This window comes from Rosa rugosa, chromosome 4 (genome assembly GCF_958449725.1).
Source record: "Rosa rugosa chromosome 4, drRosRugo1.1, whole genome shotgun sequence".
NCBI lineage: Eukaryota > Viridiplantae > Streptophyta > Magnoliopsida > Rosales > Rosaceae > Rosa > Rosa rugosa.
This window is the reverse complement of record NC_084823.1, coordinates 29,601,473-29,626,665: the sequence shown is the minus strand read 5'-3', so window position 1 is coordinate 29,626,665 and position 25,193 is coordinate 29,601,473. Positions and strand designations below refer to the sequence as shown.

Genomic DNA, 25,193 nt, shown 5'->3' with positions numbered 1-25,193 from the left:
AGCCCGAGAGCTTGCCAAGTGCGTAGATCAATGACAAAATAAGCTACCGCTATTTGGGACAATGCATCAATCGTCTCTCACTGGGTCTATCTTCTCGCATCAATTAGTGGTAACCATTCAAATTTTTATAAAACTCTCACACTGAAGAACTTATGGTGAATCCCTTCTGGGTTAGCTCATGCTCTATGCTCCTTAATTATGTCTGTTGTACCTTCCTTCATTATGTGAAACATAGCTGCATACTTTGCTTCCATACCTTAAAATTTTTTTAGCCCCGAGAGCTTCTCATCCTTCTTCATAGACTTATGAGTTAGCAACTGTATTTCCAGCTGTACTTTTGAATAAAGCAATGGTGATTGTCCATTAAGTACTTTGTTACGTTCTCAATGAAGGCCTTAATTGGTTCATTCTCATGCTCGGTACCTCAATTAGCATTTTCCTCAACTAGTAAATGATTATGTTAAACAAACTCTTAACAAAATGTGTCCAAGCGTTACAATCATCACTGGTATGATTTACGACCAACCAGGACAAACCAATATCTTGTTCATTGGTAACTGCATTGGCAATAGCTTTTAAGACTTATCCGAGAAAGAACTAAGGATGAAAGATGACCATGATGAATAGGCAGCAATTGCTTGAGGAGATGCAAAAGACAATGGATAGTGACCATCTTTAAATGGGCCCTGAAACAAGAGAGAACCTGTATGTAAGTCATAGATTTGATAACCAGTGGGATAGAAAATAAAATATACAAGTTATCACGAATGAATTTGTCAACTGAGAATAAGTTTCTATTGCGAAAATAAACATGAAAGACATTACGTAGTTGAAAGGAATGAGAACAAAAAGAGAGGAATTGAACTACTATGGGCTATGTTAAGAGAGTCACCATTACCCAAGAAAACAGATGTATTACGTACTGGGGTGAAAGTTTAGGTCTTAAAAAGGAGCAGCATTACCAGTCATATGGTGGGTGGTGTTGATGTTAAGATGTTAGTTCGGGTCTTGATATTGAATAATTTGAGCATTAGCGAATGATGAAGAAAAAGAACCAGGGCCAGCAAATCGATGAGGGTAAGTAGCAACAATATGTTGGTTGGTAGAGCAAGTAGGACACCCAAAAGGTGAAACATACAATAGCCAAGTGGAGCAACCTAACTAGGATAAGAAGTTCAAGAGCCACAACCACAATTAGGCCAAGAACCACAATTTTTGGGACAACTATTACGATAGAAACCATGAGGAGTCTAAAAAGCAGGGTTATGAGGAGGAGCAAAAGATGTATGAGATGAGAACAAAACTATAGCGAGAGAATTATGACCAGAAGACACAACCAAATTAAGACTCAAAGGAGAGGAGACGAGAGCAAAGCTTAGAGAATGACGACAATGGAAAGAAGTTGAGAATTACAGTGATAAGCTTTAGGGTTTAGGGCCTGGACCTAATCCTTTTTGAACCGCAACGTGTGCACTCTCCTCCCACAGTCCCACGTTTTCGGTTGAATTTAATAAGCGTGTAACAGAGACTAAATTAATTTTTTGGCCTTGTTTCAACTCGTGGCCCAGTGGGCCATGCAAAGGGCTTAATTTGGGTCCAAATAAGGGGTTTGACTCCTGATGACCACATCTATGTTTGTTTCAAAAAGTTCAATGCATGCGTCGAGATTGAGACCGGGAGCTCTGAATTTCTGTTGGGGATGAATCCAGATGATTATCATGCTACTATGAAAAGTGATGAGGGTTATCATACACATTGTCTATAGCGAAATTGACTCGGGTATTCGCACTACGGAAATTTTCTCAGGGAAAAATTTGAAGGAGAGTCCAACTAAAGTTTTTAGGGGTCACCTTAAAATTGAGGCTAGTAGTGCCGCGCTAAAAAGTCCTATAGTCAAGCATGTAGAGGATAATCCCTTAGGCCTCGTTTGGTTCACGGAAAGGAAATCAATTCCCTTGTCTTTCCCGTGGGGAAGGGAAATTAAAGTTCCTGTCAGATTTCCTTTCCTGTGTTTGGTAAAGCAGGGAAAGCATCTAGGAAAGACCATTTGATTTCTCTTCCGATGTTTGGTTGGTGCAGGAAAGGAAAGTAAAAATATATCAATGTTTCAATAATAACCTTCTATTTTAAAATAAAAACAACCTAGAATGAATTTTCAACACTACCAAGGGTACTCAAGCAATTAATGCTGGGCTATTATTGTCCAAAATTATTGCAATTAATGCTGGGAAATGAGATGGGAAACTCAATCCCATGAAGTTTGAGTGGAATGAGTTTACCCCCAACTTTCCCCTATGTCAGGAAAGCATTTCCGGATTTTGTGGTTACCAAACAAAGGAAAGGAATAACTTTCCTTTCCCAAGTCCTTAAATCTGCGAAACAAACGAGGTCTTAGAGTCTTCAATAGTTGATGCTTAGTCGAAGTTTGTAAAAAAATTCCATTGAGGATCCTAAGGAGTGATTTGACATTTTTTAGGGATGACTGAAACTAGAAGACATTTTGCTAGTCGACTAAGGTTTTCTAAATTATAGAGGGTTCCATTCATGCTTTGTTTTTGGGTCATTCAAATAATGTTTAGACTATGTAATTTATAGTATTTCTGATATCTCAAACATTTGAATTATTCAACGTATGAATGAATCCTAATGCTATTTTGATTTTAAATCAAATGAGATGTGATGTAATTATCTGGTTCCATTGAAGTTGGTTTTTTGGGTAGCCCGTATCTTTGGTAGAGTTCTTTTAACAAAGCTAAGTCAATCTATTTCAATGATGGATGTAGTCAAGGTATCACCGACTATCGTGAACGAATGACTGTTGGTGCAGGAAATTTTCATGAAGGCGATCTTGTCAACAATATCTTCAACTGGAGTCGAAGAACGACATGAACACGTTGGTACACGAAATGGGCATCCCGAAATCTAGGGCCACAATATGTTTTGCAACATTTGTGCAGTCCTCCTACGTTTGAGTTGAATTGAATATTTGTACAACAGAGAATAGATTGGTTTTTGGGCCTTGTTTTCAATCATGGATCAACGAGCAATGAAGAGGGCTTAATTTAAGTCCAAATACTTTTCACTCCTCAGTGTTGGCATGTGAAATTGGTTCATTAATGGTTGAGAGTTAACCAAGGATTTGGCATTTTAGAGGTAGGCAGAGATAGATAGAGAGTTTTTGTTCATGTCAAGGAGTTGAAAATGGAGATTGGTAGCATTGGCGACAAATTGTTGGAAAAAATATTGTTGCAGGCAGTCTCATATAGCGTTAGATATTGCTTGACCCACATCACATAGAGAAATTGGTTCAGTTAGGGTGGTGGTGATGTAGCTGACCACGAGTAGATCCTTTTGAAACCACTTTGCAAAAGTTGGACTGGGTTGAAGAGGGGAATCACCATGAGCAGGCCGCCAGGAGATTGGGAGAAAGAGCAACACAAAACAATTGACATATTTCTGAATATTATGGCCATGAAGAAACGGGCGCATTTGGCAAAGCCAATTCAAATAATTTGTGTAAGTGCATTTTAAGAAAGCAACAATTGAACTAGGAAGAGTATTAGAAGTAGTGGACATAAAGGGGAAGGAGAAAAAAAAAAAAACACAAGAAAAAAAAAAACTCTGTCAGATGCTTTGCACCTCCAATACCATGAAGAGTTTGGAAATTGATGATGTTGTCATTAATTGATATTACTGTTAATTATCTATACTTCTATATAGTTCTAATTCCATATATACTACATTAGCGTTTGTTCTAGTGTAGCTTAGAAACAGTAACCCCCTTAGTAACTGTGTGCTTCCGCTTTTGCCCCCGCTGCCTAACCCAGATATTACTCTATTGCCCCTGCCACCTGTTGATCTGCTTAGCTGATAGAGAATTTTTGCATGTCCTTTTTCTGGACGCAAGAGACAAACTGCCTCGCAGAAAGAGGGAGAGAGGTGGAGAGAATTGGTTCTGTTGAAGAATCATAACGAGACAAAAGGAAACAGTTTCTGCTTCCCGACCCATCTATCCTAACCGAAAGCCACAACATATTTCGGGGAGGCCGTCGTTGATTGTGACTATTGGTTTGGGCTTTTGGCTCTAGAGTTTTTCTTTTTTTGGCAAATCTTGATCTAAAGAGTCTAAGGCGCGTAGTTTCTTTTTGTTGATCTTTTGTGTTTGAGATTATCGCTTAATTTCAATTTCAATTGTAACCGGTTCGCTATAGCATTCAAAAGGTATTGCCGATCTTAAAGTTTGGATCTTTTCGGTTTTATGGATCAGCAACTCTTATTGTCAGTGGTTTAGATGTTGTTAATTGTGTTTCTATTTCTATGCATCAGCAACTCTTATTGTCAATGGTTTAGATGTGGTTAATTTATGAGCTTCTATTGTCTCTATTTTTGACTTTATTTCCTTGATCTTTTATGTACTGTTTGTACGTGAATCCAGATGGGGGTAGCTTAGCGGAAGCAGACCGTAACCTAGCTCGCGCTTGAACTCTCCTAATAAATCTACAACAAAGGAAATTGTTAGGAGGAAGTCCGGAACCTTCCGGACTTCACTCCTCTGATGCTCAAGTTAGACATGGGGAAAAGCGGAAGCTAACTATGAATTTAGGGAAGAGTTAGAGTGTTGGATTGATTGGGGGGGGGGGGGGGGGGGAGGGGAGGAGGGGAAGCTTGGTGGAAGCAATGGGCGTCAGGTAGCGACCCTGACATTGTGGCCCAAGCGTCGGGGATTGTTAATTTCTAAAAGTTCAGCGGTAGCTGAACATTTGTTAACGCTGATCTGGTGGGCGGATCAATACTTGTGACGTTCTCAAAGCTTCCGCTACATGTCAAGTAAAATACAGAGGGCGTCAGAGGGAGACCGCGTTGGGCGGTCTTCGACTCTCCGATGCCTAAGTTAGTCAATGTATTTATGTTGACAAAGTAACAGTAGGTAAGTATTAAATGCGTAATTAATGAGGAGGGAGGAGAGAACCTTTTATAGGTGAGGAAGAGGTTGATCTTCTCTTTGTTTTCGATGTGGGACTGATGTGCTTCAGTCCCCAGCTCTGGGAGCTACTGACGCTATCTTGGCACGGCGCGTGGCGGCGCGTCGGCGGTGATCTGAGGGTGATCCGAGGCTCATGCTGTTGCCCGCCTGGCCGTGTATCTGCATGTTATTCCTTTGGCGGGAATTAGTACCTCTGGCGGTACAATGAGCGTAGCCCATTATAGCTAATTATGCTTGTTAATGTACATGTATGTACAAGTCCCCAGCTCAAGGAGGGCAATCTTGGTTGGGGAGTTGTTCAGCGGTTTGAAGCGTTATCTTCCGCTAGACTTGCAACAACATAATTAGCGTCAGTGCGTTGTCAACCATGGATTTACTGAGCAAACGCTTTATACCCTCTCTAGTGGGCCCCTGCTAGGCCCCTTAGGGAGTCCCCCACTCCCCGGCCAAGATAGACCTCCGGACGGTCAGTAAATTGTTTGTTGAGGGGGAGCTGCACGGAGCAGAGGGTGTTGGGTAGCGAGCCCAATCTTTAGTACCCAAATGACGGGGGTCAACGTGCCTGATCAGGGCCGTCGTGGACTGTTGACAAGTCCCCGTGTCCCTTAGGGACGGTCTGACAGTAATGCCGCGTGGCGGTCGTTGTCAGAGTGAGGCGTGGCCTCGGGATTCGCCGCTGGCGGATATCACCCCGCTGACTGTAGCAGGAAACAGCGTCCAGTAGACTTGTCAGGCGGTATTTTTTTGAGCGATACTGTGTTGAACAAGGTACGAGGCTGGCAAGCTGGAAAATGGGGTTTCGCTAGAGGTGTGTAGCGGAAGCCGCCTCGCTTGCCAGATGACAAGGAAGACGTTCCGCTGGCGGAGTTTCGCTCAGCGGAGACTTCGACTCTTGGAAGATGACAAGGGAGAAGTTCCGCTGGCGGGGTTTCGCTCAGCGGAGACTTCGACTCTTGGAAGATGACAAGGGAGAAGTTCCGCTGGCGGGGTTTCGCTCAGCGGAGACTTCGACTCTTGGAAGATGACAAGCGAGAAATTCCGCTGGCGGGGTTTCGCTCAGCGGAGACTTCGCCGCTTGGAAGATGACAAGGGAGAAGTTCTGCTAGCGGTGTTTCGCTCAGCGGAGACTTCGCCGCTTGGAAGATGACAAGGGAGAAGTTCTGCTGGAGGGGTTTCGCCCAGCGGAGACTTTGGCGCTTGGAAGATGACAAGGGAGAAGTTCTGCTGGCGGGGTTTCGCCCAGCGGAGACTTTGGCGCTTGGAAGATGACAAGGGAGAAGTTCTGCTGGCGGGGTTTCGCTCAACGGAGACTTCGCCGCTTGGAAGATGACAAGGGAAAAGTTCTGCTGGCGGGGTTTCGCTCAGCGGAGACTTCCCCGCTTGGAAGATGACAAGGGAGAAGTTCTGCTGGCGGGGTTTGGCTCAGCGGAGACTTCGCCGCTTGGTGAATTCTTCCCAAGTGGTTACTTCCATTAGACGCTTCGTCTGATGCTGGTCGACACATGTCCAACCCCTAGAGAATTAGCGTCTGTAGGTTTGTCTCCTAAGCCTGGCCGTCTTCTCGCCATAAATGCTAGTAATTATGGATTTTGTAACCGAGGCGAAGCCTCGGTTAATCCGGAGAGTAAGTGGAGACGTGGGACACGTGTACGACTGGTGCGCGATGTCGTTTTTGAGTGGACGGCTTAGAATGCGCTGATGTTGACATAAAAGGGGGGGGGGGGGGGGGAAACTCAGCGAGATTTGACACTTTGGTAAAAGCTTCAAACTTACACTCGTCGTCTTCACGCTCTGTTCGTCTGATACTGAAGAAAGAGGCTGCCGGAGTCTGGAGATATCATTCCCGGAGAAACGACGGTCTCACCCACCTAAGATTACTGCGCACCAGCATACCGTGGGTTTCACCACTGAGGTTGGTACTTGATTCCCTTTTCCCTGTTTCATTGGATATGCTATTTTCTGGGTTTTGTTGTTTCTGGTTTTTGGGATGCTTTCTGCTCTTCTTTGGTATGCTTTGAGGGTGTGAAGTGCGATTGGGGGGCGGGTTATGGTGTTTGGCAGATGGTTGGTGTATAGGGTTTTGCTAGATGGTCGAATCTGGGTTGCGTGTGTTTGTTCTTGTTTTGTCTTTTTCTGGGTAAATTGTTCTTGGTGTTCTTGGCTATAACTGATATGGGCCTAGGCTAGATCTTTGTTTGAGCTAACTGATTTGGGTTTTAGGGTTTGGGATGGCTAGCGTCGTAGAGATTTCGAGCAGTGAGGATTCCGGGTCTGACGTGTCGTTCGGCGTGGCGGATAGAATATTTATCGACTCGTTGCGTCCGTCTGCCCATGCAGGAACCTCACTGCCAGAACCGCTAGAGGTTGAACCGCTACAGACCATACCTTGGGAAGTAGTTATGGGTCGTGCCGCACGTCCGGAGAGTTCTAGGGCCGGAGAGGCCGCCGCTGCCAAAAATAGGCGTGATGAGCGGTTGGCAAGTAACAGTGCCGCCAGCGGCTCCGCTGGTGGGGGAGAGATGGCGGGGGAGGATGCCGAATCAGCGTGGGTCCTCCAGGATGGCACCCCTGTTGACGAGGCAGGAGGGCGGATGAATGTTGCCACCGTTAATCGGGTGAAGCGGATATTCCGGCTGCCGGGCTCGGTGAAGCTGCGCCCGCCGACGGTGGATGAGAAGGCGTCGATTCTCCCGGAGGGGTTTGCCGCCGTGCATGAGGCGATATTCCGCCAAGGAGTGACACTCCCGCTGGTGCCAAATCTTCAGATCTTGGTGTGCGAATTTGGCCTTGCCTTTGGGCAAATTTGCCCCAATATGTGGCGGTTAATGCTGGCGCTGAACTCACTATGGCGGTTGTCCGGTTGTGAGGGACCTACTGTGGCGGAGGTGCTTCACTTCTACGAGCTGGTGTATGTGAAGCGCCAGGGTTGCAGAGGGTAGATGAATTTGAGCCGCCTCCAAGGAGCACCCAAGCTGATTGAGAACCTAAGGGATTCCATATCCTATTGGCGGGGAACCTTCTGCGTTGCGACGGAGGGGTGGGAGTACCAAGCTGGGTCCAACGAGGGAGAGCCGACGTTTAGAATTAAGTCGGAGTTTCAACACATCCGAGGTTGTCTACCAGACTCCGCTGAACATAGCTGACGGTATTTCCAACGCGTAGATCTATAGTTTTACTAACGATTATTGTGTTTGTGCAGCGGGATTGCGGTATAACCTGACGCCTGAAGAAGAGTGTCGCGTGACACGTATAAGAGGCTGCTGGTTGTATCTCAGGCTAACTGGTTGTATATAATAATTTTTTTTTTTTGTAGAAAGCCAGGTAACAAAGCGAGCCGCGACGCTTTCGACAAAAGCCATGGACCGCGCCGAGATCGAAAACTTCCTGGAGTCCATGTACGCCGAAGGGTTGGCGGCCCAGCAGACTGTTGTGAACCCCGAGACGCTGGCGCTCAGCCCGTCCGAGGTTCCGGTGGTGCTACCCATGCCGCACCACTCCCATCTTGGTGATGACGGCCTGCCGGTCGTTCAGGCGGGGGCCCAAGTGGCTGGCGGGAAGAAGGGATCCGCTACCGCCGCGCCGCAGAAGGAGCGGGTGCCTGCAATGAGGCGTGGTTCTCAAAAGGAGAGAGTGGCGCGGCAGGCGGAGACTGTCACCACTGCAAGGGAGGATCAGCCGGCGAAGGGACCGAAGCCCACTGCCGGGAACACAGAGGTGCTCCAGAGAAAGCGCCGGCAGGTTGACTCCCCCGTCGAGGAAGTGGAGGACGATGCGGAGACCATCGGGGCCCGCCAGCAGAAGAAAACTCGGCAAGCTCCGCCCAAGGCTCCCGTGGTGGAGAGGGAGACGCCCGCGAGTGATCTGGACTCGTTCGCCGCGTACGCCGAATTCATGACTGATGGTGAACGGGAGTTTCTCTACCATCTCTGCGAGCGGCTGGGATTTGGCGGCCTAGCGGGGATCTCGCGGCCAACGGCTATTGACCAGTCGCCCTATAGCTCGGCCTTTGGTCAATTGTCAGCTGGGCTGCATGAGATGTTCCTGGCGGCGTCGAAACAGCCCCGGGTTGAGCGGGAGCTCAGGGAGGAGGTCCAAAGTCTTCAGAGGGAGTTGACGGAGGCGAGGGACAGGCTGGCGGAGGTGGAACTGCGCCTGGCAAAGGCGGACTGCGACGCCACGGACGCCCGCGGTAAGCTGGCGGTGGCCATTAAGCGGGACCTGGAGAGGAATGACCGCGTCTCCAAGTTGGAGCAGGACAAGGCCTTGCTGCAGGAGCGGGTAACCGCGAAGGACAAGAAGATCGATATCCTGCAGCGGGAGTCCGCTGCCAGACTGGCCGAGGTGAAGAGGCTGGAGGGTGAGGTCGCCCGCCTGAAAGCTGAAGGGAGCAGTGCTGCAGCCGCTGCTGTTGAGGCATTCAAACAGTCGGCGGAGTATAACAAGGCCATGACTGAGGCGATGAAGGCTGGGGCCTTAGAAAATGTGGAGATGTTGAAGCAGAAGGGCGCCATTGACTTTGTGAAGGCGGCCCAGCCCACTGTGCCGGCAGCCAAGAATGCCCCGCCAGCGAAGGGTGTGGTTCCTGCCCCAGCGGAAGGCGCTCGCTTGGGAAGTGGGGAAAGCAGCGCACGCCCAGCTGACGGCTCCCAGCGGACTCCTCCTCCTACCCAGTCGGAGGTGTCCCGTGCTGGTTTCCTGGCGGCTCATACTCGGGCGGACGGTACTATAGAGACTCCCAGTCCCACCGCCCGAGGGTCTGACCAAACAAGCCGCGCGCACCCGCCGCCGCACGCTGAAGGTGAAGAAGCTAAGGCCAACCCTGAGATGTTGGAACTTCCCTCCTATTTTGTAGCCGCTAAGGCATAACACATTTTTGTAATGAACATTTTATATGGAATGAAATTTTGAATTTTGGTGTTTGTCATGATATGTCTGTACCGCTAGGGTCTTGACTTAGGATTTTCTTTTGCCAATCAATGAAACATTAAAGGGATTAAGATTGGTCCAAGTGCACCGCGTAGCGGACGTGGTTCGCTGACGATTGCTGGCGTTGCCAGTTGCCCTCGGTGCTAGACTTGGGAACAATGGTTTGAATAATTCCTCGTTTCATTGATAGCTGATTGATCAGCGTGTACAAAAGTGGGGTAGTACCCGTTGGGTAGCTTCCCTTAGCTAAATATTGAACAAAAATTTAGCTAAGTCAAGATGCTCCTGGGTAGCGGCATGACTATTTGTAGTAATACCGAAGGTGTTCGGTATTCCAAGGGTGGGTCGTTGTGACGCCATCCTTGCCCATTAAGTAGAAGGTGCCTGGGCTAACGACTTCCACAATTTTGTATGGACCTTCCCAAGTTGGGCGAAGTTTTGTTGGCGGTGGAATGACTTCCTTCATTACCCAGTCCCCCAATTGGAGGTTCCGGGCTTTGACTCTGGCGTTGTAGAAACGCGATACCCGCTGCTTGTTTTGCAAGTTGTGCAAATGGGCCTTGTGTCGTTTTTCCTCCAAGAGATCCTTGTCTAGGCTGACGCCGTCGCCGTTGGTCTCTGGGCAGTAGCCTTCGATCCTAGCGGTAGGCTGAGTTACTTCAACAGGTAGGACAGCCTCTGTTCCGAACATCATACAAAAAGGGGTTTCGCCGGTGGCGGAAGTTGGAGTTGTCCGGATGGCCCGTAGAACTTCTGGAAGCTTCTCTGCCCACAAACCCTTGGCGTCGTCGAGTTTCTTTTTTAGCAGCTTCTTGATTATCTTGTTTGCTGCTTCGACCTGGCCGTTGGTTTGGGGATGGGCGACAGACGCAAAACTCAACTTGGTGCCAAGGTTGGCAGTAAAAGAGATGAGTTCTTTGTTGTTGAACTGCGTGCCGTTGTCTGTAATGATTGTATGTGGGACACCATAGCGGCAGTAGATGTTCTTCCAGAGGAAGTGAATTACCTTGGCGGTGGTTATTGCCGTCAATGGCTTTGCCTCTATCCACTTGCTGTTGTATTCGATGATGTACTTGAACTGGCCCTTGGCGGTTTGGAATTTTCCCATCAAGTCGAGGCCCCACGTAGAGTGAACCCATGGGCCGATGATGACTGACAGTGGCTCTGCCGGTGCATGTGGGAGATCAGCGTACTGTTAGCATTTGTGGTAAGATCTCTATATCCGCCGGGCGTCATCACCGAGTGTGGGCCAGAAGTAGCCTTGTCGCATTGTACGATTGGCCAAGGATCTAGCGCCTGAGTGGTTTCCACATTTTCCGCCGTGGATTTCCGCTAGTACGACCTTCCTCTCCTCTGGGGTTAGACAGCGGAGGTTGGGATGGGTGAATCCCTGGCGGTAAAGCTTGCCATTCTGGATGTTGTAGCGGGTTGCTCTCCGCTTTAGCTGTTGCGCCTTGACTTTGTCCTCCGGCAATGTCCCGTTGCGCTTGTATTCGATAATCTCGTCCATCCAGCTGGGATTCACCTCGATGCTGAAGATCTCCGCCAGGGTCTTTGTGATACTGGGTCTGTCAAGGCATTCCACCCTTGTGTCCGCTGGACTTTGATGTGGTTGGGCGGTTGCCAGTCTCGCCAGTGAATCAGCCTTGGCGTTCTTTTCCCTGGGGATTTGTGTGATGGTGTGAAATTTGAACTTTTTAAGCAACGTTTTGACGTACCCCAAATATGCCGCTAACTGCTGGTCCTTGGCTTGGAAGCTGTCGTTGACCTGGTTAACGACTAATTGAGAGTCGCTGAATATGTTGACGCTGTCAGCACCTGAGTCGATTGCAAGGAGTAGGCCGGCGATGAGTGCTTCGTACTCCGCCATATTGTTTGAAGCTTTGAAGTTGAATTTCAACGCGTATTCCGCGTTCAGTCCCCCGGGTCCTGTTAAGATGACTCCGGCGCCGCTGGCCTTGGTGCTAGCGGAGCCGTCCACATGCAGGTTCCAATCCGAGTGTGGGGGAGTTGCTTCCTCAGCGGTTACCATTTCTGTTCCGGGCTCTGTCTCGGTACCGGGTTCTGGCTGACGTTCGGTGAGTTCAGCGATGAAGTCCGCCACTGCCTGGCCTTTCATGGCGGTTCTTGGCTTGTAGTCTATGTCGAACTCGCTGAGCTCAATGGCCCACTTGCTGGGGCGTCCCGAATGTTCAGGGTTCTGCATTACCTGCCTCAGCGGTTGATTGGTTAACACATGGATTGTGTGGGCCTGAAAGTACTGTCGGAGGCGCCTGGCGGCAACGATGAGTGCGAGAGCTAGTTGCTCCAAGGGAGGATATCTTGTTTCTGCTCCGTTCATGCCTCTGCCGGCGTAGAACACTGGGAGTTCATCTTGGCCTTCCCGCCGGACAATGGCGCAGCTTACCGCTGATACCGATACCGCTAGGTATATAAACAGCGTCTCTCCTTGCACAGGGATAGAGAGGAGTGGGACCGCCGCTAAGTATTCCTTCAGGCCCTGGAACGCCGCCTGACACTCTGGGTTCCAGTTGATGACTTTCTTGTGAGTCGCTTTGAGGAGCTTGAAAAATGGGGCACACTTATCAGTGAGTCTGGAGATGAATCGAGAAAGGGCGGTTAACTTGCCCTGGAGGCACTGGACGTGCACCTTATACTCAGGATCCGCCAGGTCGAGGATGGCTTGTACCTTGTCCGGGTTAGCCTCGATTCCTCGCTCGCTGACGATATAACCCAGGAACTTGCTGGCGGTGACACCAAAGAAGCATTTTTCTGGGTTGAGGCGCATAACATAGGCCAGGAGAATGGTTACTATGATCTTGAGATTTGCTACATGTCCGCTGGCTTTTAAGCTCTTGACCAACATGTCGTCCACGTAGACCTCGACTATTTTTCCGAGATGCTCCGTGAACATGGCGTTCATCAGTCGTTGATAAGTTGCACTGGCGTTCTTCAGACCGAAAGGCATCACATTGTAGCAGTAGAGGCCTTTGTCGGTGGTGAAGGTGGTGCACTCCTGGTCGCCGGGGTGCATCTTGATCTGATTATAGCCGGAGAAAGAGTCCATCATGCTAAGGAGCTCGTGTCCGGCGGTTGCGTCAACCAGTTGATCAATGCGAGGTAGTGGGAAGCTATCCTTTGGGCATGCCTTGTTGAGATTTTTGAAGTCGACACACATCCTCCACTTTCCGCTGGGCTTCTTGACCATGACCAAGTTAGAAATCCACTGGGGGTAGATGACTTGGCGGATGAATCCGATGCCCTGGAGCTTGGCAACCTCCTCTCCAATTGCCCGGTATTTTTCCTCATCAAAGGCCGTCCGCTTTTGTTTGATGGGATAAAAGGATGGTTTGATGGTCAACTTGTGTGTGATGATATCAGGAGAGATACCTGGCATGTCCGCGTATGACCATGCAAAGACGGCAGCATTGTCACGTAGAAACTGAGTGAGTTCCGCCGCTACCTCTAGGTCTAGCTGGGTGCCTATGCGGACCGTCCGCTCAGGGTGCTCGTCCGAGATGCAGACAACTTTCAACGACGTCTCCGGGTTGACCGGCTCCTTCTTGACATACTTCTTCTCCTCATCTCTAGGATCCTCAAAGATGTTTGGTGGCGGTGCCTGATTACCCACCGTTAGAATTTTATGGCGGCGTGTTGACCGCGCTATAGTCGTTGAATAACATTCTCGTGCCAACTGCTGGCTTCCCCTCACACAGCTCCTGTCGTTGGGCGTGGGGAACTTCATGAGAAGCATGTATCCGGCGATGATGCACTTGAGCTTGTTGAGTGTCGGCCGTCCAATGATGGCGTTATACGAACTGAAGCAATCGACAATTATGAATTCCGTATGTACCTCCGCCATACATGGACTAGTGCCAATAACCAGCCGCATGTAGTCTGACCCCAGCGGTTGCGTGATGTCCCCGGAGAAGCTGAGCAGTGGCTCGTGATCCTGAAGTAGTTTCTTGTTCCGCTTGAGATGGTCGTAGCAACCGCTGAAGATGACGTTGACAGCGGACCCGCTATCCACCAAGATTCTCCCCACTGAAAATCTGCCAAGAATGGCGTCGACCAAGAATGGGTCGTCATGGGGTAAATGCACTCCGCGCTCCTCCTCCTCCGAGAAGGTAATAGGTTCCCAACCTGACCTTGGGAGTTTGGCGGATCTTTCGTAGCAGATGTTGCAGACTTCCTTTGGGTGATTAGCGCGTGCATATCGCTTCCTTGCCCTGTAGGACATGCTAGTGATTGGGGCACCGCCGTCGATGGTGTTGATACGGCCCAAAGTCTCAACACTGGTGATCACAGGTGGCGGTTGGCGCACCTTGAACTGCTCCAACTTGCCATCGCGGTACACGGTCTCAATGGCCGTTTTGAGAGTATTGCAGCTGTTGGTATTGTGGCCGCTGTCCTCGTGGTATTTGCACCACTTGCCGGTATTTCTTGGTTTTCCCGTTTTTGGGTATTTTGGTGGGGGTGGCGGTGGGATCTGATCTTTGCACTGATTGTATATTTCCTCATATGAGGCTGTGAGGACAGTAAATACTGCATACCGCTAAGAGGACTCCGCCAGTTTGTTGTGGTTATCTCCCTAGGTTGGGCGGTTGCCCTTGTTGTAGTGCTGGTCCCTCTGCCGCTTGTTCTGGTGGTGGCCCTGTTGCCACTCGCTCTTCTTGTCAGTTGGTGGCGCTGAAGGGGTTTTATTGGCGATTTCCTGATGACTGGAGGATGGCTGTGTTGACTTTGTTGGTGTTGCTGGTGGCGGTGGGGTTTCTCCATATGTGATGAATTCCGCCTGGGCGTGAATGACTGCCTCACTCATGACGTGGTCGTACGCCGCATTTGGGTGATTGTAGTTGAGGTGATAGAGGAATGCCCCTTGAGAAGTCCCTGCTTGAAGGCCGCCGATGCCATTGTTTTGTCTAGGTCGCGGCATTGAGACGCTGCCGCTCGCCATCTTGTGACGAATGCCTTCAGTGATTCGTCTTCCCCCTGCTTGACGCTGAACAGCTGATTTGTGTTGTGATGTCCGGCGGACAATAAGATGAACCGAGAGAGGAAGGCGTGTGATAGTGCATGGAATGAGCTGATGGACCCCGGCGGACATTCGAAGAACCAGTTCATTGCCTCACCATCCAGCGTTTCGCTGAATAAGTGGCACAAAGTGGCGTCGTCAAATCCCTTGTTTTTGGTGACCTTCTTGAAGGTGTCCATATGGACGAAGGGGTCAGACATGCCGCTGTAATGTGACATCTTTGGGGTTTTTGCATACGCTGGCCTGATAGCTTGCAGAATCGCAGCGGTGAAGGGCCCAGGTCTGGAAGCGAAAAGTGGATTTTGAGTTGGCGCTGGGGCGCCCGACTCCGCCCGGATCAACCTCTGCTCCAGTTGTTGCATCCTTTCCAATATCTGGGTGGTTGAATCGCCGGCGGAACCAGCCTGGATATTCCGCTGGACCTGCCTGCGCCTCGGCGCAGGCGGATTGCCTTCAGTCCTCACCCTAACTTCCGAGCGGTTGGTGTGCGGTAGTAATTCCGCCTCCTGCTCTAACATTAGTTGGGGGATGGGCGGTGGTCCCATCCCCAACAACTCAGGTGGGTCCAGCGGTACCTGCATCTGTATGACTGGCCCCGGTACCAATGTGCCAGTGCCGGGTCGACTACGCCTGGTGCTACGTGACTGTTCGCTTTGCGCTGGATTGGCGGTGTCCTCCAGCGTCCTCTTTAGTTCCTCAAAACGTGACATCAGCGTAGCCAACTGTCTTTGGGCCTAAGCCTTCTCCTTGCGCTCCTCCTCACGTTCTCTGTTTGCCTTATGAAGATCCGCCAGTGCTAGCTCGTACATAGTGGTGAGATCTTGGCCCGGTGGGCGGCTGCTGCTTGAATTAGCCTCACCGCCGGGATTGTTGGCTGGGGTGGTGAATAGTGCGAGGTTAACGCCTACCGCTGGGTCGGGGGGTTGGGGAATGACAGACTGATCTGCCTGCTCCTCAGCGTTTCCCCCGCTACCGCTAGTCATGGTGATTATGGTGGGATGACCTTTTGTTCAAGGATTCCCACAGACGGCGCCAATGTTAATGTCTAAAAGTTCGGCGGTAGCTGAACCTTTGTTAACGCCGATCTGGTGGGCGGATCGATACTTGTGATGCTCTCAAAGCTTCCGCTACCTGTCAATTAAAATACAAAGGGCGTCAGAGGGAGACCGCGTTGGGCGGTCTTCAACTCTCTGATGCCTAAGTTAGTCAATGTATTTATGTTGACAAAGTAACAGTAGGTAAGTATTGAATGCGTAATTAATGAGGAGAGAGGAGAGAACCTTTTATAGGTGAGGAGGAGGCTGACCTCCTCCTTGTTTTCGATGTGGGACTGATGTGCTTCAGTTCCCAGTTTCAGAAGCTTCTGATGCTATCTTGGCGCGGCGCGTGGCGGCGCGTCGGAGGCGATCTGGAGGTGCTCTGCCGCTGGGGTTGTAGCCCGCCTGGCGGTGTGTCTGTATGTCATTCCTTTGGTTGGAATTAGTACCTTTGGCGGTACAATGATCGTGGCCCATTATAGCTAATTATGCTTGCAAATGTACATGTATGTACACAAGCAAAGCTACTACATGCTTAAATAACTCTAAGCAAGCAAAATAAAGAAATCAAAACCAAGCAAAGAAAACTTTACATGCCAAGCTACATGCATTTTAATTTGTAGATTACAACATGCATGCGAGCCTCATCGAGCAAATTGTGACTAGCATTAACAAACATACCAAATTTATCTAGTAAAAACACATTCCCTCAAGCAAAATCAGCATTTCTCTCTATTTAATTATAAGCAACAGCAAGTTTAGATCTCTCATCATCACCCAAATTCTTTTACTAAAGATCTCTTGATCGTCTTGTGGTATTTGTTTACATCTAGTTATTCTTTCCGATTCTAGCCTGAGCTCTTGTACCCAACACACTTCGGCCTTAATTCCCTAGCTTTTCACAACTTGTTTTCTTTATTTAACATGTTTCAGCTGTCTCGAGAGGGGTCTGATCCAGCTAAATCACGAGATATCTTGGTCTGCTACTACCGTTATCGGTCTCGCTTATCTGCAAAACAGACGAACGTCAGAGGGAAGACTGGGTGTGCCGGCCTTCAACTCTATGATGCCTAAGTCAGTATCGATACAAGATAATGATGATGGAAAGCGATAGTAAATAGTTACCTCTTTGGGTTGTTGGAGATGCCCTTATTGTAGCAGATTTGTGGGAGTCTGGCTTCGTTTCTTTTGGTGTGGGACGTTTGGGATCTCGATATCACCCCGTGGGGTATCGGGACCGCCAGCTGGGAGCTTAACTTTACTTCTATATTGGCGATATGAGTCTTATGCTTCCGATACTTGTGCCTAGGAGGTATATGTATACCAACAAGTCCCCTAAGTCCCCGGTCAAGAGTTTTCTTGGGTGGGGAGTTTGTCTTTGGTAAAAGTATCGGAAGTTCAAGGCTAGTTCATGCCACGTGGCTTCCGTACAGCCATTACCCTCAGTCCCCCAAGTCCCCACGTAAGAGGAGTCTTGGCTGGGGTGAGGAGATCGTACTCGCACTTGGCGTTGTGTCTCTATCGCTAATCGGTGGTAGGGTTTCATGCTTCTTTTGGCCCATACGCTATGCCCTGGTGACACGTGTAGTGATGTCATTCGTTTTTCGTGTACGGGAAGCCCGATGTACTGGAGTCCGAAACATATAATAATGGCGTAGTGGTAAGGAGTCGAGGTGACGACGCATAACTTCTGTAACGTTCAGGGATGTCGGACACGTGCTGAGATCTGGTGTCGTCGTCCTTGCACGTCCAACGGTCCATGTATTCTCGAGGTCCCTATATAAGGACAGAGGAGGGACATGGGGGTGGTTACTGTTCTTGTGTTCTTGTTGGAGATTGGGATAAGAACGGATTAAAGTTACGGCCTTTCGCATGTAGAAAGCTTGAAACTTTCGGGTGGTGGTCAGAATTCCGTTTTATTGGCGTCGTTCTCTCTGTTTTCTGGTTGGAGGAATGAACAGGTACGCTGTCTCTTGGCCTTTCTGGGTTTGTCTGAGGGTGTTTGTGTGCATGGGTTTTGTTAAGGGGGTCATTTTCCAGGAGTGAGATTTACCGACGGGCTCTGGGTCGCGTTAGGTCCGGTGAAGTTTTGGAGAGGGTGAATTTTGGGTTGAGCTGGGCTTGCTATTGTGGCTCCGGGTTAGGTTATTAGGATTTGAAATTTTGTAGGGGCGGGTCGAGGAAGGCGATAGATAGGAGGCAACTGACTAGTTGTTTGTATCGCTTGCAGTATGGCGCGGGAGCATCGCGGTCGCGGTAGGCGAGAGGGTTCCTCTCGTGGAGGTGAAGGAGTTTCTCGTGGTGGTGTCGGCGCTTCTCGTGGAGGTGACGAGGGTGTTTCTCGCAGTCGTGGCGAGGGTGTTTCTCGCAGTCGTGGCGAGGGTGCTCCCCGTGGGGGTGCGGTGGGCGGTTCCCGAGGAGTTGGTGAGGGTGTTTCCAGAGGACGTGGTGAGGGTGTTCCTGGCAGGGGTGTCGTGGGCAGTTCCCGAGGAGGTGGTGAGGGTTCGTCTCGTGGAGTTCTGAGTAGGGTTGAGCAAGCTGTGGGTTCCGATGTGCCTAAGGTGGAGAATGTTGAAGTGTTGGAGATTCCGCACTCGCCGCGGGGGCGGTTAGTCCTTGGCGAGATGCCCATTGATTAGCCTGGTCCGAGTATGACGGAGGAGCAGATCGCCGAAATGAGGACAACCTGGGGGATTCCAGGCAATGTATTGCTGCGCTCTTTGAGGGATGGTGAATGTTTTAGCCACCCTGAGGTGGGGTGGGCATGCTTTTACGAGTACCAGCTCAAGTGTGGGTTGACGTTCTCGATACCGGAAGAGCTGCAGTACCAGCTATCGTGTCTGAATATATCGTTGGGGCAGCTATCGCCAAATGCGTTGAGGCAATTGATGGGAGTATTGCTGCTGTGGAAGTTTAGCAGACTGATGTGTCCCAGCATTGGCGAGTTTAATTCTATGTTCAAGATGCAATACTCGACAAAGACTGGCGATAGCGGATGTGTAAATTTTAAGGCGCGTGGCCGAGCGATTATTGAGGACCTTGCGTCAAATATTTATGCTCGCTGGAGGGGCAGGCCTTGCCTGGTTAGGGGCCATTGGCAGAACCCAGACATGGTGCATTGGGTTCCTACTCGTTTCCAGCCTATATGTGAGTATCGTGAATGCGTGTTTGGTGAATTTCATTTTGCCATTGGTGTGCTAACAGCAGGTCTTTGTATCGTAGTGAGGCAGGAGACCACCCTGACTACGCTAGAGCAGAAGCGTGTGGCGAGGGTGCTGGGCGCGTTCCCCTGGGGAACAAGGGGGTTCTATCACTTGTGTAGGCTCCCGATATACGAAATGTGGGAGCTGGGGAGGCGTCCGGGTGAGGGGCTGTTTATTTTTTATGATGTCTAACCGTTTTACGGTTCTGTTAACATTATGTTCTTGTGTTGCAGCGGATATGCCTAGCGAGGTTGCTAGCAAGAGTGATGCCCCATATGCGGAGGTGGATACCGACGTTATCATGAGGGACTTTCTGCGAGAATCGGAGACGGCAAGGCGAGTTGACGTCGATCTTCCTGATAAAGTACGTGTGACTGATCATCGGGTGAACATGTTGTTGTCCGACGAGATGTACCTGAGGTTTCCCGATATTGTGTTGGAATATCTCAACCAACAAGCCGAGGAGCAGGCGGGTGTTGAGGGGCACGTGGGTCAGGGTCACCCAGAGCCAATGTTCTAAAAATCGGCCTACGCGGCCGCCTAGGCGCTAGGCGTGAAGGTGCCGTTCGGATTTTCCCCTAATCGTTTGCCTTAGGCGCCGGGCTGCTAGGCGTCCGCCTAGGCGGGCTGGACGGATCCCGACTGGGGCTGGGCGCTAGGATCTGAACTATATTCAACCTCACATCTTTCTTCCACCGCCGTTTTTCCTCTCTTCAAAGGCTATACGGCCGCACATAAGTCCATCCCTCTCCTCGATTTCTCTGGGATTTGAGACCGGGTCGGGTTGGGAGGTGGCAATCGTGGTGATGGATATATGGTTGGTGGTCACGAGACTCACGACGATAACATCTGGGTCTTTGAGGTCAGAGTGGGCGAGAATGGGAGAGAAGAAAAGAAAGAGAGTAAGGTGATGCGGGACATGAGTGCCATGATTGTGATGATGATGATAATACGACGCTGCTGCTGTTGCTGCAACAAATGACTTCGAATTTGAAAGTGTCTCTTCTTCTCTCCTGTACAACTAACAGATGAGATAAGATAGCTTTTTGGTCAAAGAGATAAGATAGAGCTTAATCTTTGGGCTTTAAGAATATTGGGTCAGGGAATTAATATTGGGTCTGGGAGGTGGTTGACTAACAGATTGTTAGATTCATACTACCCGATTTATTTTTAATTAATAAGTATTATTGTTTTTTTTTTTTTTTTTTTGAAACGGTATTATTGTTTCTTTTGGCTAATGAGTATGATTGCTAAATTTTAAAATATATTTTTCTATTTATTCTCAATTAATTGTGAACTTTAATATTTTTATTTATATAATTATGTCATAAAAATAATATTAAAATTAAAAATTAAAAACCGCCGAGTCCCCGCCTAGGCTCCCGCCTAGGCCCCTAGGCGCTAGTCCCTGCATCACTGGCCGACTAGTGCCTAGCGTTTTTTAGAACCTTGCCCAGAGCCAGTTGCTGAGAAAGCTACTCAGTCTCGGGAGCGGGCGGGCGAGGCTGGACAATGCTTCCAAGTACTCATTGAGGAGCGCCAGCTCCCCGAGGTTCAGGAAGGTGCAAGGCAGTCCCCCCCCCCCCCCCCCCCCGAGTCTCTACGGGAGGGGTGGAGCATGGCGTCGTGGACCGGCCATCAGAGCGAGTGGTTGAAGTGGAAATCTCTGTCGAGGAGTTGTTTGAGGAAGCTGAGCGGCGCCAAAGCGATACCAGTGCCAAGGCTCGCCTAGTATAGGTTGCCGTGTTAGAGCAGCTGGACGCCGTCTTTGGCGACGATATCGGCGGTCCAGTATTGCGAGAGGTCATCACCGTTGACAGCGGGGAAGCGGAGGTGACCAGCCAGGCTGTTGGGGATGTTGTTCTGACTATTGAGGCTCCTGAAGCGCAGCAGAAGGTTGGGGAAGGCGATGTTAGGGGTACCCAGGTTGCCGGGACAGGGGCCCCTGCCCAGGTTGGCGAGGTGGAAGGGACCCGAGTGTCCGAGACTTGTGCTCGCACTGACGGAGTTAGGTCGAGGAAGAGGGTGGCTTCACAGCTTCGTCTTGGGAGTCCCCCAGTGGGTGTTAGTGTCGATACCCGTGGTGGTAAGAGGGCTCGGGTTGACGATGTGTCGCGTTCCAGATCTACAAGTAGGAGTTCCCGGGGTTCTTGTGACGAGGTTGTTGGGAGTCTCGCACGCACCCTTGGTGAAATTGGGATCACAGATGGAGCTATTCTGCACATGGCTTCTGATTTGCGAAATTGCCATCGGGATCGCAGCCGTGTGAATGCTGAGGATCTGCACCTTAGGTATCGGGAGGCACATGAGAGGTTAATGAGGGTATGTATCGTGACCCCTTTGTGTGCTTTCATTGTCTGTCATTTGTGAATGTTCTGATTGGGTAATGTGTGGTGTAGGCTGTGAATATGAATTATCAAGCTTCGGCTGAGTTGCTTGCGCATTTTGATCGGGAGATAGCCCGGCTACAGGGTGAGCTGAATGCTGAGAGGGAAAGAGCACGCGAGTTCCAGGATGCATTGGATCGTGGCTAGGTGGAGCGTGAGGAGATGAGGCGGGCGATTGACGATGAGATCGCGAGGAGGATGGAGTTGGAGCGATCGCTGGCCATGGAGGAGTCTCGCCGTCAAGAAGCTGAGGATGTTGTTGCTCCGCTAGAGGAGGTAAACCTGGATCTAACCGGCAAGTTGCAGCAGGCCAAGGTTGGTTTGAAGGCCATAGAGGAGGTCAGGGCTCGAGTTGGCGTTGCTGAGGAGCGTTTGTGAGAGCTGGAGAGACAGTTCCGGGAGCGCGATGCCTAGTTAGAGCTTCGCGATGCGGCCTTGGCGAGTTTGGCTCCCTACATGGGGCCCACATACGAGGTCGTTGCTTATGCTTGGCGGTATGTGATGTGTGGTATCAACAATATCCTCTTCCGCACTCGCCAAGCTCGTCTGTGCTAAACCCAAGTTCACATCCCTATCCTCCAACTCCTTAGCCAACCGCTCCACCTCTCGCTTCTACTCATGACCTTGAGCTTCCAAAGCCTTATTCTCTTTCGTCTTCTTTTCCAGCTTCTTCTTCAAAGTTGTAACTTCCTTGTTCAGTCTGGTAATCTTCAGCCTCGCCTCATCACACTCGCCGTGGGCCACCTGCAGTTGCCTTTTCATTCGCTCTCCTCCTCAAATTCTTTACTGACAAAAATTTTGTGCCCAATCTCGATCGCTTCTCCCAAATCTTCTGCTTGGCTTCCAAGGGCGAACAGTGACCCAAGGTGACATGGTCAGAAAAATTCATCTTGCCTGAGATCTCAGTGACCTCGGCAAGGTATGACGCATCCTTCACCTTGTACTCTTCCGCCATCTTCTTTAGGATTTTCTTGGTCTTGGCTGGAACTGGCAAGCTAAGCGAAGGCATGGCAATAGAAACCATGGCGCCAAGCTTAGTTATTTCAACACCCTTAACAGCCTCAATGTGCCTCCGCTTCCGCTTAGGCACAGCAGCCGTCTTAACCCGCTTTCCCTTCTCAGACCTCTTCTGGTGTGCCTCCTCATTCTCCTCCTCATTTTCCTCTACATCCTTCTAGCTCTTCTTCATCTCCTTTCGCGGACTCCTCAATCACGGCATCATCGTCGTCATCTTCTTCTTCTTCTTCTTCTTCTTTGCAGACTCTTTCGGAATTGGTTCCGTCAACTTCAAGGACTTGGGCCGCTTAATCTGGTGCTAACCTTCTTGTATCCGCACTTCCTGGGTGGCATCATCCATCAACACTTTCTGGGCAAAAACATGTCATGACATTAAGCGGACATAGTAGTAGCAATTCAAATGCATTGACACAACAGACACTTACTTGGCCTAAGTGTTATGCCACAGCTGTTCAATGTGTCTTAGCACGTTAGCTTGGTGATATTGAATGGACCTTTCTCCTTCACTATATGCCTAATCCGCTTCAAGCTCACCAATTCTCAGTCACACAGCAGAATGAACAGGTCTTCTGCCAAAAATGGGAAGTGAAATGTATTAGCAGACAACATCATAGCAAAGTAAGCAACAATAATAGCAACATTGAAAGCAAGTATCAACAAGGAAAGGATAACAGCAAGTAATTAAGACCTATACAGTGGCCACACCTTTAGTTTGACACTTTTGTGGAACGTCATCAGTGCCATATCGATCAATAGTGTTACTCCTACCTCTCTCCCAATCCCCATACGCGAAGCACACAGTCGTGTGCCAGTTAGTGGTCAAGTTGGGAGCGTCCACGAAGATCCTATGGTCCTTCATGATGTCCCTCCGAGAGGTCAAGCCAAAGGGCCCAGAACACTTCTGCTTTCGGGAATATTGCAGAGCGTAGTAATGCATCACTTCCGCTCTAGTGGGAAATCCTAACCTGTAAACTCGCCATACTACATGGAAAGCTTGTAACACTCGCAGCATGATGAGCAAAACGTGCCCAACAGAAACTTTCAACCTAGACAGAATGCGTTGCATGAAGGGGTTCAGCGGAAGATACAATCCCATCTTCACTTGCGCATGATGAATGGCTATGTGACCCTCGGGAGGATCATGCGCGGACTCACCCTTCCTCAGCAGCCGTAGCCCGACAGTGCCTGGAATACAGTACTGCTCTCTCATTCCCTTAATCTCTTCCGCAGTCATCAATCTCTCTGGCGGATTAATCTCCATATTGTCTTCAAGATAATCTATGGCCTAGGTGCCAGCATAAATGTCACCCTCTTCAAAGTCTTCTGTGTTTACTTCGTCCTCCAAATGAGTCAACAGACACTCGGACTCGGTAGCTCTTGCACGCTTCTAGGATAACTTGAACTCAGACTTCTTGCCCGCCATCTACTTCCAACGAATACTTTCTCTCCTGGCTGGTCTTCTAAGATAGGCATCTATTGGGGATTCCTCTTGCACGGAATCACGTGCGGGCATATATGGCAATTCTAGTAACGGATCTCTCCGCTGAAGGGGAACTAAATCAAGCGGACGACTCAAGTCTGGGGGACTCCCTACTTAAGTGGACTCTGCTTGTCTGTTAGTGTCTCTTCGACTAGGGCCACCTGAGCTCTGTGGCTTACATTGAGAGTTTTGAGGCGCACTACCTGCACCAGCAGATGATGTAACTTCAGCAAATCACTGGTTGACTCTTGAAAACTCTGCCAAGAGTTCGGTAGTATCTATAGACTCATTACTGACACTATCACTTGATAAGTCAATGACTTCTGGGGGCATTCCGCTAACAACCTAAACACAGTTAGTACACACCAAGTTAGATATAAAACCTATCTCTCCTCCCTCCATTACGAAACTTTTCAAAGTCTACTCAAGAACATCAAGAAACCCAGCAACCCAAATGAGTTAGAGCCCAAGATACCAGCAATTCAAAACCACTACCTAAACCTACAGATTTCCCCTTTACCACATCCCACAAGCATATATTCAACCATACAAATATACATTAAACCCAGATTGCTATCAATGATCATCTATTCAACACATATAATATCAACAGATCATGCAAGAGGTCATTAAAGACCAGACACAAGCACAACTGCAGCAATCTATTTCGATACAAACTAAACTACGAGGATTCAAATCCTTACCTGAAAGAAGATTCGAGGCACGATCACTCCAAAATACAATGAGATTTTCAGCAGAATAAGACAGTGATCAAAGTTTTACCGGTGATATAAAAAATCAGAAATTACAAAAATTGTTTCTCAACGTCACTGATCCGACTTTTAAAAGGGATTGATGGGAAATCGGAACCGTTGTAATCAGAACGACACCCAAGATCTCTCCACGTGTCGATTAATGGGACGGTTACGCAGCATGATTCCTAACGCGAAACCTTTAGCTTCTCCACGCCTTACACTGCCCATGTTCGGCGAATAGAATCACACCAAGTGTCAATAATTCCAGTCACGATCATCAATGATCTTCAATGCACTAAACGGCCCAAGCCGTCCGCTGAGCAACTGCCGCTCGCTAATGCAACGACATGATTGACCTAGCTCAATGCC

The 25,193-nt window shown here is 49.3% G+C and overlaps 1 protein-coding gene and 1 long non-coding RNA gene across 2 annotated transcripts; one reads left to right on the top strand and one right to left on the bottom strand.

Moving 5' to 3' along the window:
- The first annotated feature begins 18,213 nt into the window (after window positions 1–18,213).
- Window positions 18,214–18,621, top strand: LOC133744618 (uncharacterized). Its single transcript, XM_062172695.1, has one exon. The coding sequence runs from the start codon at window positions 18,214–18,216 to the stop codon at window positions 18,619–18,621; it is 408 nt and encodes a 135-aa protein (XP_062028679.1).
- A 4,227-nt stretch (window positions 18,622–22,848) lies between these two features.
- Window positions 22,849–24,174, bottom strand: LOC133742796 (uncharacterized). Its single transcript, XR_009862733.1, has 3 exons — window positions 23,295–24,174; window positions 23,015–23,158; window positions 22,849–22,938 (listed from the first exon to the last, which is right to left on the bottom strand). It is a non-coding gene; the product is annotated as an uncharacterized LOC133742796 (long non-coding RNA).
- Window positions 24,175–25,193: the final 1,019 nt, after the last annotated feature.

What these genes read in the sequence shown, in the direction of transcription:
- LOC133744618 (XM_062172695.1), top strand. Translation starts at nt 18,214, where the DNA reads ATGGCGCGGGAGCATCGCGGTCGCGGTAGGCGAGAGGGTTCCTCTCGT.